The 13,804-nt window shown below is 41.6% G+C and overlaps 1 protein-coding gene across 2 annotated transcripts; it reads right to left on the reverse strand.

Moving 5' to 3' along the window:
- Positions 1-2,724: 2,724 nt before the first annotated feature.
- LOC306996629 (uncharacterized protein) lies at positions 2,725-10,800 on the reverse strand. Of its 2 annotated transcripts, XR_013797133.1 has the most exons (9): positions 10,665-10,800; positions 10,160-10,275; positions 6,908-6,966; positions 5,831-6,509; positions 5,567-5,674; positions 5,071-5,491; positions 4,779-4,984; positions 4,454-4,672; positions 2,725-4,293 (listed from the first exon to the last, which is right to left on the reverse strand). XR_013797133.1 is itself a non-coding variant. In XM_079609351.1 (4 exons), the coding sequence occupies exons 3-4, from the start codon at positions 6,955-6,957 to the stop codon at positions 6,167-6,169; spliced, it is 393 nt and encodes a 130-aa protein (XP_079465477.1). In that variant the 5' UTR covers positions 6,958-6,966; positions 10,160-10,275; positions 10,665-10,800; the 3' UTR covers positions 5,751-6,166. The 2 variants fall into 2 exon arrangements, 1 of the variants encoding a protein (XP_079465477.1); XM_079609351.1 differs by lacking the exons at positions 2,725-4,293; positions 4,454-4,672; positions 4,779-4,984; positions 5,071-5,491; positions 5,567-5,674 and having other exon boundaries at positions 5,751-6,509.
- Positions 10,801-13,804: the final 3,004 nt, after the last annotated feature.

Raw genomic sequence — 13,804 nt, forward strand, 5'->3', positions numbered from 1 at the left:
CGGGTTCCTGTGCACGACGGGCAATAACGTAACCCTGCTTTGACTGTCGAGAAGAAGTCTGCTTTAGAGCTTGTATCAGTGTGAGTCTTTCTGCTCCCCTCCAAACACACACAGAAAAGGGGGGGCTGTCTGTGTGTGTGCCCTCCCTCCCTCCCCACACACAGAGAGAGACAAACACAGAGACACACACAGAGAGAGACAAAACCACATTCAAACCAAAATATCTGACTTCCTGTTGGTCGGAGCTAATGACTGTAAATGAGAAAGTTGTCCGGATCGATAAGCACAATATACAGATCGAGTTTTGTGACTGTAGGTAAAAATACCCCCCCCCCCCCCCCACTTTAGTCAAAAGTATCTTGAAAGTAACACACTTCCTGCTGCCAGTTGGTGGCGCTATAACTTTGACTCACAATAGTCACATCCATGTGATCGCCCTCTTACAACAAACACACTGCTGAAGTTTCATCAAGCTCAATAAATGTATGAAGACGTTATAAAACATTGTGTTTTTCTTTTCTCGCCATAACTTCGTTTCCTCGCCACGGCCAAACCGTTCAAGATATCAAAAATCCGTCCGCAATTTAGCGTCCTCAATGTCTTTACTTCATGCTGACTGAGTTTGGTGGCGATAGGATAATTTTTCTTGGAGGAGTATATCAAATTCCAGGGGCATGCATTTTCATACAGCCCATAATAGCCGACTTCCTGTTGGACTGGCGTAAAACTTAGAGCACGAAAGTTTTTCGGCCCGATGATATCTAAATGTGTACCGAGTTTCATACTTATTCATGCAAGCGTGTTTGATATATGGACAAGTGTTCGAATCCCATTCCAGGGGGCGCTGTCGAGCCCCCATGCCACGCCCGGGTACCAGCTTCAGTCTGGCCCTGATGGCCGCGGGTTCTGACCTGTGTGCAAAATTTCAAGAGTTTTCGAGCATGTTAAGGCCCTCAAAAGTGCCAGAGAAGTCCCACACAGCAGAGAAAGGGTTAAAATAAAGCCCCCCTCCTCACACACACACACAGACACTGAGAGAGACTGGCAAAATTCCCATCAAATCACATTCAAACCAAAATATCTGACTTCCTGTTGGTCGGAGCTAATGACTGTCAATTAGAAAGTTGTCCGGCTCGGGGAGATAAATATAGATACCGATTTTTGTTACTGTAGGTAAAACTAATACCCCATTTTTGACTAAAGGTGGCGCTACTGAGCCCCTTACCACGCCCGTTTCTGAAACTTTGCACAAGTGTACTAGGCAATAAATGTAAAGTGTCTGTCGAGTTTCATGCAATTTCAAGTATGCTAAGAGTCTCAAAAACTTTAAAAAAGAATATTAAAGTTTGATGCGTTGCCATGGCAACAGTATTTAAGATATCAATAATCCTTTCACAGGTCTACATCTGCCGTGTGTTTACATTATACAGATGAAGTTTGAAGCAAATTGGGTAAAAATAAGAGGGTGAATTCAAAGCATTTTGAAAGTGACACACTTCCTGCTGCCAGTTGGTGGCGCTATAACTTTGACTCACAATAGTCACATCCATGTGATCGGCCTCTTACAGTGAACACACTGCTGAAGTTTCATCAAGATCAGTTAATGTATGAGGATGTTATAACACACTTCCTGTTTCCAATATTCGCCATAAATTCGTTTCCTCGCCACGGCCAAACCGTTCGAGATATCAAAAATCCCCTCGCAATTTATCATCCTCCATGTCTTGACTTCATGCTGACCGAGTTTCGTGGTGATTGGTTGAATTCTCTAGGAGGAGTATTTTAAATTCCATTGCATGTGTTTTTTAAACTACGCCAAATAGCCGACTTCCTGTTGGGCTGGGGTAAAAAGTCAGAGCACGAAGGATATATGAACCGATGAGATCTATAAGTGTACCAAGTTTCATATTATTCCACGCAAGCGTGTTTGATTTATGGACCAAGTTTTCGGACCGCGTTCCAGGGGGCGCTGTCGAGCCCCCCTGCCACGCCCGGGTACCAGCTTCAGTCCGGCTCTAATGGCCGCGGGTTCTGACATTTGTGCAAAGTTTCAAGAGTTTTTGAGCACGTTAAGGCCCCCAAAAGTGCCCAAAAGGTAGTAATATAATAATAATAGAGAAGAATAATCCGGAGGAAAACAATAGGGCCTTCGCCTTTTCAAGGCTTTGGCCCTAATAAACAAACCAATAAGACAATTGGTTAAGACAATCAAGATAACAGGTCAGATGGCAGGGAGAGATAACAAAACCTACTCAATTCCACTTCACTACACACTTCAAACGTACACTAATGTACTCACTTCACCACACACACGTGCATTCAGGTGACAGAAAATGTAGAATCAAATCACTCAGTGAACAGGGGTAACCATTAACTTGGACTTAGAGTGGTCAGCGCTCCCTCATAGCCAGTCCAAGTTAACATACTCTTAGAAGAAAAGGTTATTTTAAGGTTCTATAGGCGCTTCGTATTTGGAACCCCTAAAAGGTTCTATACAGAACCCAAGAAATGGTTATTTCTTGTCATTATAGAACCTTTTTAGCATAAAAGGTTCTTTGGAGTTGAGTAAAGAACCCTATGGTTATATATAGAACCCCAATGAACCCTTTTTTTCTAAGAGTGTAGAACCTTTTAGGGGTTCCAAATACGAAGCGCCTATAGAACCTTTTCTTCTAAGTAAGTTACTTAAAGTATTCTTCTTCTATAAGTCATCAAATCGTCTCAAATCAATAAACAAAAATACAAATCAAAAGAGAAAAATATAAAGTTGATCTCCAAAAAACTGCAAAAGAAACAAAATAACAGATGCAATCACATTACACATTCACCAACATCTAAGCTCATGATCCATTAACATCACACAAACACTAACTCTTCTTTCTCACGCGCACACACACAAACACAGTCACTTCCACCGATAAACATACTCAATACACAACTAACACACACACAGTCACTTCCAACGATAAACAAACACTCAACTAACTCGCATCAACTTATGAGTTCATTCACACAACAATCAAGGTACCATACGAACGCACGGTCTTCCAGTTGAAACAGTGCGGGAGTGGCGAAACGGCCACACGGACGAATACTCGGGTCTCACAATCTCCCGACGTCAAGTTCACTGAACGTGGGGATTTGTCCGCTGGCGCAAATGAGGCGAGACGGGACGTTGCGGCAATGAGCAACACGGAGAGTAGGCCTATTCCGAAAAGGAAAAACCAAAAAGGAAGGGGAAGCCAGGTCACGGTCCCAGTCAGCTGTCCGTATCACGCAGACATATTACCAGCTCTTGGTCTTTTCAGCTGATCATCGGCAAATCAGCCCTTCCAACATCACACCACGGCGGATAAACACAGCCTGGGATGCATACTAAATAACAAACAGAGCGCGTATAGCCAACAGCTCACCCCAAATTAAATATTTATTTGTCCATAGTAACATACCCCGCTGCTGTACGGCTCAGCTCAAAGGTCCCAACGCGGGACGAGCTCAGAGAGTCAGCGTCCAAGTTTGCAGTAGTCAACACGCTCTAACAAACGCATGAAGATCCCTTATACAAACACGCACCTATAGCGCACCTGGATCTAATTAGGTGATTGCCATTCAGCACTAACTAGGCAGCTATGCCTGCTACATAAGCCTTGTGTGTATTTGACAGTATTAGAGCAATAAGAATCGAAAGATAACTTAGTTCAGTAACGGGCGCTGTTAGACAGGCTTTTAGTGCATGTGCGCGCCGGCGGGTGTAACGTTATTGCGCTCAGAAAAGCGCCCGTTAGAACAGCACATCAGCAGCGAATGACATGTTTAACCGGCAAGGCTTTAAAGCACATGCAAATAATTCATTTTTATGAACTACAGTGTCCCGTTCCTCTGCATTTCAGGTGAATATACGTCGCGATGTACAGTATGTTGAGACGGAGGCGCCAGAACTGCAAACTGATAGAATGCGCGATCCTACGATATTTCTTCAAAAGCAGATCGTGGAGACATTTTAATCATAATATTTGACATAATATTTGACGGTGCCCAGGGCCCCTTAGATGTCCTGGGCCCCTGGGCAATTGCCCAGTTGCCCTAATGGTTAATCCGGCCCTGGTGACAGCTGCAGGGAAAGGTCTGGGCATCCACACACAAGCCTTTCTCCCCAGATAAAAAAAAAAAAAAGGTACCCTGCCTCTCCATTTAGATCCTCCATCATCGATCTCCCCTCAGATGCTGTGATGACATTGCCGTGGTAATCACAGACAATGTCACCACTGGCAAAGTTTCTGGTGGCAACCACTCCTGTAATTAGGAAAACATTACATTTTGAATTACTGAATATACTTTGCATGTAGACCAACGTTTCATAATTCTAGTTCTTGGTGCAGTTAATGGCTGTTAAAAGGTACAATTTACATTTTTGTATTTGCTTGTCTTGAAAATAACTGAAAGGTTTTCTTACCGAAACCTTTGGGAGGACCAAAATCTTTGATGGCAAGACCTGTCCAAGCCTGTTCAGCTACACAGTGATGCACATATGGGTCGGTTTCGACTTTCTGCTTGGAGGCCGGCTTCCACATGCTCACGACCTCCTCTGCTTTTGGGCAATTGGTCGTCCACCCCTCCTGACCAATTAGCCTTGCCACTTTTGTGGCCGAAGGCCTCCGCAGACTGAAGTAACCTGAAAGACAGAATGACAAGACTTTACTCATGCGAGTCATTTGTCACAGTGAATCAATGTCAAATTAATGGGTGACATTGCTGTATTGATAGATTTGGAGACTTACTGACAAGATAGTCTGCCCTTAGAGCATATTGGGAAGCCCGCCACTTATCATAAAAGGCCCTGTCTCCAGAAAAGCCAGAGTCACTGCGCTTCCTCTTAGATGGAGGCTGGCCCTGCAGTGAGACAGGGAACACCTCCAAAAACTAGTTAAAGGAACGGCGCGTGCTGGTTTCAGCAACTGCTGCTGTCCCCTCGTCCGAACAAGTCCTGCATAAGTGGGGAATACAATATTTAGAGTAATATAATGTACAAATAGTGTTTGTGTTATATCCTTGATAAATTAAGAGACATACCCAGCCATAGAGGATATGAGCTCGGCTGCCTCCACCAAGTCCTCATCAAGGACCGCACGGGTGCTATGGCCCAAATATAAATGGATTTCCTCCTGTTGGTATGCCGACAACAGTTTGGCGTCCACCACAACCGCCCTCCGCACGTCCTGGCTTTTTGATGTGGCCAGTTTATACCTGTTGAAATAAAAATGTAAAGGAAATGTTAATCGTGAAATGACTGTGACTGACAAGATGTAACTGAGTGCATACATTCAGACATGTGCACATGTATCTGTGTAGGTGTGTACATTGAGTGGAGGATGTTCATGTCCTTGGAGACACTGTGGACCGCATCACCAGAACAGGTCAGAAAGAAACGGTTGCAGCCTTTCTCTTGATTGAAAATGTGAGGCCTGATGGTCTGGTAGTACTGGTGTAATATCTATGGAAAAAAAAGTAATTACATTTAAAACATTAGTGGTGAGCAAACTACTCTTTGTGTCGCAATGAAACTTACAGCTTCCTCAGCCTGGCTCAGGGCAACCCTCATACCAACCAAGGTTTTCCTCGTTGTCCGCAGTATCACCCTACTGCCATGGATGACACGGCCGACCCACTCCGCATCCTTCAAAACATTGAAAAGCTGTGATTATAAATGAGTGAGTGAGTGCGTGAGTGAGTGAGTATGTGTGAGTGAGTGCGAGTGAGTGAATGTACTAATGCATACGTGAGAAAATATTAGATGTCACAAGTATAAACTCATTACATTTGATGAACTTACAGTAAAGTATTCCACAGCTCCGGGTAGCTGCATGTGCCTGTAGACAAGGACCGCCTCACAATAGTACCTGTATAAGGTCATGTCAGCATTGGTGATTTTACGGCCCACCTGGATGTCCCGTTGTATCCGTTCCACGTCTGCCTTTGCTTTAAACATGACTGTCTGATGTTTAGAAGCAGACCCAATAGACCGTCTGTTTGGATTAAACGGGACAAAACAGACAAGATACTTAAGACACCACCATTAAGATTATGTGAATAATAACAGTGTTATTAAAACCTTTATTCTGAGATGACAAAGTCGCACTGAAAACAATGCCTGCAAACTATAATGCACTTACTTTTTGCCATGAGATGGGATGATGTCAGCAGAGGAGGATGTGGGCGATGAAGAAGGAGCTTCTCTGCCGGGGTCCATGTGAGGCTGGTTACTGACCAAAAAACCCAGACGAATAAGCTCCTTCACCATCGCCATCTGACTACCTCTGTCAGGCAACAGCGTGCAGACATCCCGGAAGTCCCAAACCCTTGCATTGCGGATCCAGTCTCTGGCAGAAGCCTCTGCTCTCTGGACCTCGGCTGCCCTTTCAGCATCTGTGCTGTCACGGAGGCATACAGTGGCCAGATGTAAGGCGGTGTCCTCCTGCGGCTCGTGGCACTGCAGGCAATGGATTTTGATGCTTTCAAAAGAAATGGAAAACAAAAACACATGATATAATATATAAAAAAAATTAAACAATCATCTGAAAGAACGATACACAAATTAAATAGATTAAATTAAATAGATAGATAGATAGATGGATATATATAAACAATATCGTGCAAAAGTTAATTTATTTCAGTAAATTCAAACATATTAATATATTATTATGTGAACAACATATTTGCATTTTTCATAATCAATGAGCTATAATAATCAAAACAAATAAAGCATTGAAATATCTCGCATGTAATGACGTTATGTAATATAGAAGTTAAATCTTTTAAATTGATTTACTGAAAGAAAAAAACTTTGCACGATATTATAGTAGACAGAATACACTTTACAAATCCAAAATGAAAAAATATAAACACTTACCTGTCCATTATAGCACTTTTCTGCACGGTCACAGACCTTTTGAGGGGCATGTGTTGAAACTGAAAAAGGGAACCACCACCATTAAAATACATATATTATAAGATTATTAAGTAAGCCAACATCAAAGGAAGAAATGTTCACATCTTCATGAAAAATTCAAAACACAAAATAGTAGCCTAGTCTCAAAAGCTTTAGATTAATTCACTATTAATAACAACCATAATAATAATATATATATATATATACAGCAGGGTTTCGGTGCTGCTTTAGTCCTAATGGGCTAAACAAACAAGTAAAACATCCACTTGTTTTACGTGTTGGAAATAAGTTATTTGAAAAAGGCCACAATGATATATCAAATATTTATTATAAATGTTCATTTATGGAAAAAAAGATATTCAGTCATCTTCATCCTCAGTTCTTTTTATTTGGATACCCTGAAATTAGACGAATTTGTCTAAGAAAAAACTATTAGGCTATTTGGTTTTGAACAAACAAATGAAAATAGCCTTAAGATTTGAAGAGTGAAAAACGCATCTCAACGAAAACTGCGCGTTCCATAATGGCGGCCGCGAGCAGAGGCGCCGGTGACGTCAGCTCAGCAAATTTGTGAAAAACCTATCTCGACGAAAACTCAACGGATTCTAATGCCACAGGGCTTGTTGGAAGCGTCTATTCCAACTGAAAATAACTATATAAGTTTCAGAAGTTTTGGCAGAGAAATCAGCAGAAAACCAACGTGCGCGTTCCATAATGGCGGCCGCGAGCAGAGGCGCCGGTGACGTCATCTCAGCAAATTTGTGAAAAACCTATATCAACGAAAACTCAACGGATTCTAATGCCACAGGGCTTGTTGGAAGCGTCTATTCCAACTGAAAATAACTATATAAGTTTCAGAATTTTTGGCTGAGTTTTGGCAGAGAAATCAGCAGAAAAACAACTTGCGCGTTCCATACCCAGATAGCAAACTGACATCGAATCAATGTGGAAACAACGTTTCTCGTGACATTGAAACAACATCGTTTTGCTCATCGAATTAACGTTGAATCAACGTCAGACACACCATTCAACCGCATTTCAATGTTGAATCGATGTTTTATTTTCGGTGTAATAACGTTCTGATTGAACGTAACTGTTGATTCAACGTTGAAATTTGATTGATGATTGATACTAACCTTTACAACTAAAAATCAACGTTGAATCGACATCGGTCTGCTATCTGGGTAAAGGCGGCCGCGAGCAGAGGCGCCGGTGACGTTACTGTCTCAGAATTAAAGGTAGGGTTGGTAATCCTGTTCAGAAACATTTTTTTTTATACTGGGTGAAATGGTCCTTCCATTCTGATAGTAGTCAATACATTATGTGTTCAGAAAAAGGAATGAAACAAATCTGACCTCTGTAGCAGCTGTAGGACAGTAAAAACTCTGACCAATCACTGCCATTCGGTGCGAATGTAAAGAACCAATCAGATGCCTTCATGTCTCGTGCCCGAGCACCACTGCGTGCACAGCAGTGATGCGCGGGTCAATGTATAAACAACCCGCACCCGACCGACGTTTTAACTAACCCGCCCGCTTAGACGGAGGAACTAGGGGTGCGCATTTTTCTGAATGCTGTATGATATAGCCTAGTGTTTTGTAATAAAGGCTTGATTTATTCATTTATTTCGTTTAATTTTCTTAACAATTAAGATGCTGCATGTGTTTATCCAGTCTAATCGACGTGTGCGTCTCTCCCCGGACTTTCCCAACAAAAACCCCGCCCCCTCTCAGCAAATAGGCTACATAAAACTGACATTACTGAGCTATATGCGTTTAGAAGTAGCCTATTAAAATGGCACAATGGCATTGCTCAGTTCAACGCGTTAGGAAATCGGGCATTTTGTCCCGCGTCAGCTTTTATTCAAAAATTAATAACGCGCTCAACATTCAAAAGGTAAATAAGGATTTCCCACTTTCATCTGCAGACTGCTCGTGCGTCATCCTCGCGCATTCAGCCAATAAAGTGTAGACCTATGTATTTCATAGAACATTGTGTCTAGTACTTTATAAATTACAAAGGTAAACGACCCGACCGACCGCGACCCGAATATCATTAAAAATATTTTTGGACTCGTAATCGCGGGTAACCGCAGGCACCCGCTCATTTTGGATCAACTCGCGCATCACTGGTAGGTACATGCAGCTGACTCCAAATGTGGATGCGCGTTCATGTTTGTGGGGGGGGGCGTAGCTTTGGACGGAGCACTGACAGGAGGGGGCGGAGCTTAGAAGAGGTGCCACTTTCAAATCTGGCTAGCTCTCCAACATTACCTACTCTAGCTTTAAATCGCTCCTAAAACCTAGAAAAATAAATTTGACAATATAAATCTGTTCATGTTCCCCAGGCAGCCTATGGCTCAGACATGTTTTCGCAGATATGCTATAATGAACAGTGATGATAAATCTACTGGTTGTGTTAGAAATATATATTTTAAAAAATTAAAAAGACCAAAATGATATATAAAATAATTGTTAGAAATGTTAATTTATAAAAAAAAATAACATAAAAAAAAACCAGTCAGTGATAAGTTGAATAATCTTTATTTGAACCTTGGGAAAGTTCGAAACGCGTCACGAGAGTTTGCCTCATTGACACAATACTGTAAAAATGAGTACAGCTGACATCATTTTGTCTCTGGGTGATGTTGAATAGCTTTGGCAAATTTTCTCGTAGCCCATACAGGCGTAGAGTTGGTATAGACGGCCTCCATCATTGTGGTGGGATGATGTTGAAGAGCCATATGAGTTGTTGAGTGTCTGTGAGTTTGTCTGAATGACAATACTGTAAAATTGAGTACAGCTGCCATCATGATTCTTTTTAAATGAAATAACTTAAATTTACACATTCATAGATGGTGATGGAATGCCCCCTGTGCCCCTCAAATGTTGCTCATTTAAGGCATCATTTGAGGTCTGCACACAAGATTATTAATCTGGAGGAGCGTCAGATTTTAATACGATAGGCCAGAGGACGGGTCAAATTAAGAAATTTGAGCTGTCCTGTTTGCTCAAAAAACTATGCATTCATTCAACTGCATATAAGCAAGGGACACCAACATCTAACGGTAATTAGCCTCTCAACTGTTCCTCTATCCAAATAAGCTTGTTTATTGTTTTAAGAAAGATATTCAAAAAGTTGTGTAATGTAAACCTCTTTAAACATTTCTTCACTGTGTTGTTACAGCGTGGTTGTTGTTTTTTTACACTTAACTGTTTTTTTAGGCTCCTATGGCTGCTGAAATTATAAAAGAGCTGAAGTGGAAGGTGACTCTGGAGCAGCTGAACAGGCTGAGGGAAACCGACCCCGAAATCCCCATGGCCAGCACCCTAGACATCATGGGAGGGTTAAATGCTGCAGCAGAAGTGCCATCTTCCCAGCTGGATGATGATTTTTTTCGATTGCTAAGTAAGTGACCAATCTGCAATCTTATTTGAAAATGACTTTATTGTACAGCATGAGACTTTAAAAAATAATAATTTAACAGGTGAAAATAACGATATAAGTTTCAGAATTTTTGGCTGAGTTTTGGCAGAGAAATCAGCAGAAAACCAACTTGCGCGTTCCATAATGGCGGCCGCGAGCAGAGGCGCCGGTGACGTCTCTATCTCAGCAAATGTGCGCCCCACATATCTCAGTCAGACATCGAATAAATAAAATATGATCCTTTATAGACATAGTTTTTAGTACTTATTCAAACACAAGTATATTTGCTTACCCTTGTAAAACGTAGTTCAGATGCTGTGCGGCTCTTGCAGAACGTCGCTTCCGTCAGTCACGATAGAGGGGGTGGAGCTCTTCATCCACGAGCGCTCACTATCAGAATGCCTGGGACCAGTCAAGGTAACTATCATGTCTTCTTTGTGGCAGTAATCTGGGGGAGTTTTCATGTGTGCGGGACCCTTTTGAAAACTATTATTTGTTTTTGGAAAAATAATATAGACCTAGGCTATATCTAGCTATAGCCTGGGCTATCTTTGAAGAGTGAAAAACCTATCTCGACAAAAAACCTCAACGAATTCGAATGCCACAGGGCTTGTTGGAAAATAACGATATAAGTTTCAGAATTTTTGGCTGAGTTTTGGCAGAGAAATCAGCAGAAAACCAACGTGCGCATTCCATAATGGCGGCCGCGAGCAGAGGCGCCGGTGACGTCAGCTCAGCAAATTTTTTTCAATTGCTAAGTAAGTGACCAATCTGCAATCTTATTTGAAAATGACTTTATTGTACAGAATGAGACTTTAAAAAATAATAATTTAACAGGTGAATTGCCAGCCCTGCCTGACAACTTTGTCCCAGAAGGAGATGGCTGTCCAGCCAACTTGCAGGATGGGTCTTTTCTGCTGCAGGGTAGGTGTTCATTTGTCATAACATTAGTATTTAGTCTCTATTGTATTATCTGAATGGAATGTTAACAGATGATGGTTTGTTTTTACAGACACAGATCCGGTAGACTCATATCCTGAAGATTTGGCCACTTTGGACTTTGAGAGTTTACTAGAATTATAATAAATGGCTAATATATATAATAATTATTATATATACATATATATATACTATTATAAATATAATAATTATAACTATTTTAAACATATGTCTTATAAGTTTTATATATTTTTCTTATATATTTATATATTTAAATGTGTGTGTGTGTTTTTTTTGTTTATTAGCACTTTGCATTTAATTTTTTAATTCTATTTTTGTAAACTTTTGCACCAAATGTTTCTTTCAATTTTAATAAATGGCTTTGATTATAAAATTTGTCTCCTATGTTGTTGACTAGGGCAACATAGCCTAAGCTCCAAAGCACAACCCTAGTCAGTTTTGGAGTAAGGTGCATGTAGTTGCATTGATTTACTTTAAATTATCAGCACGCACCTGCTAGTATAACTTTAAGTAATTTTGCATGTAATAACAGTGGATTACTTGAAATTTTACCTTCCCAACCCTAGTCAATTTTGAAGTAATTGCACTGTAACTTCCTTTAAGTTATATTCAAATTATGCCTTCAGTGGGAGGGAACTCATGAGACAAGTCCTCTGTTCAGAGTTTTTACATGACACAACTCTATAGATCCCTGAACCTTCAGCATCAGCAGTACGGGTATCCTGAATCCAGCAATCTTCTTATTCTGATTTTATCAGCCATGCCTGTAGAATTGTGTCCGTTGTGTTGCCGTTTGTTTGGACGACTAGGCCAACACTTAAAAATGTTCCATAATGTAAGAAATGTAGAAGAGAGGAAATTGCTCCTCTCTTTGGAGTCCGGAAGGGTCAACATCCGCCAAGGACGCTGTCCGGTTCCTGGCTGTGGAAAGGACACTTCTCGCCTGGACCGTCACATGAAGCTGCACTGTGAAATATCCGAGGCAGCCAAGGACGAATACGTGAAGTCCAGCAAGCGGGTAAGAGTGCTGGAGATCTTGAGTGCGCTGAGGGCGTCTCAGCCAGAGGTGCCAATGGTCTCCACCCTCGACCTGCTATCTGCTGAATACCCCTTGATGGAGGAAGACGTTGTGCCAGTTTGAGGAGGATGAGGAGGACAAGGACTGCGATAATGCTTCTTGTAACCGCCGAGTAGCAAAGATGAGGGCACAGATCAGCGATTTAAATCAGCAAATCGACACCCTGTCAGGTGCCCTCAAAACTGTTACCCGGCGGTACCGGGTGCTAAAAAGGAGGTCTTCAGCAAGGGGTTCAGCCAGAGTCCAGCAGGTGACAAAAAAACTCTTCTCCTCCCTTGGGCCAGATGAAGAGAGTGGGGACCCTGACGAGCCCACTGCACCCTCCAGCCGCGAGGAGCCCTCCGACACCCGGCCGCCCTCCGACACCCAGCCGCCCTCTGACACCCAGCCGCCCTCCGACACCCAGCCGCCCTCCGACACCCAGCCGCCCTCTGACACCCGGCCATCCTCCGTCCCCCAGACATCCAGCAGCGAGATGCCTCAAACCTCAAGTCCACCTCACTACCCCGATCACGTGGTGGTCCTGAGTGAGTATAACATTTGCACGGTTGTAAAAATTTGTTTTAATAAATGTTTTGTAAAAAAGGAAAAGCAAAAAAAAAATAATAATATTAATAATATAAATGATGTATAAATCTTAAATATATACATGCATGTGTGTGTATTTATATATACAAAATAATTATACACAGTACACACACATATATTATGTAAACACAAACTTTTATTTTGGATGCGATTAATCTCGATTAAATATGTGTGTGTGTGTTAAATGTTTTATGAAAGGCTGTGACTGTGCTGACAGTCTCTTTATTTTCCTCATTCTTTGTGTACAGATTCGCTGCTGGAAGAATATAGGAGCCACCAAGAAGGCCCGGATCCTTCTTACAAGATGAGGGAAAATGTGAGCGGGAAGATGTATAGAATCAAGAAATTTCTTGGCTATATGTCAGAAGGGAAGAAAAACCTCGCCAGCCTGTGCTTTTTGAACGAGACGTCAAGGATACATAAGTAAGTCTTGTTCTTCTTGTGTTCTGAAGCTTGTTCAAATAGTAAAATAGAGCTGTCTGTGGTCCCGAAGGTGTAAGGCTAATGTTGCGCTTTTAACAGCTGTGATGTGATGCAGTTTTGAATTTGGTGTTTTTGGTGTTTTGAAATTTTGCATGTAATAACAGTGGATTTTCAGTTCGGGCGTGAACATATCATTTAGAGTAAGAGAATATGTAATTGTTGTGGATTACTTGAAATTGTACCTTCACAACCCTAGTCAATTTTGAAGTAAGGTGCATGTAGTTGCATTGATTTACTTTAAATTATCAGCACGCACCCGCTAGTATAACTTTGAGTCATTTTGCATGTAATAACAGTGGATTACTTAAAATTGTACCTTCACA

The sequence above is a fragment of the Phoxinus phoxinus genome (genome assembly GCF_949152265.1).
Source record: "Phoxinus phoxinus genome assembly, chromosome: 4".
In the NCBI taxonomy this organism is placed as follows: domain Eukaryota; kingdom Metazoa; phylum Chordata; class Actinopteri; order Cypriniformes; family Leuciscidae; genus Phoxinus; species Phoxinus phoxinus.

Coding starts and splice junctions, on each gene's coding strand:
- LOC306996629 (XM_079609351.1), bottom strand. CDS start 6,957: ATGCCCCTCAAAAGGTCTGTGACCGTGCAGAAAAGTGCTATAATGGAC. Junction 6,510..6,907: donor AAAAGTGCTATAATGGACAG/GTAAGTGTTTAT, acceptor TTCTTTTGAAAG/CATCAAAATCCATTGCCTGC.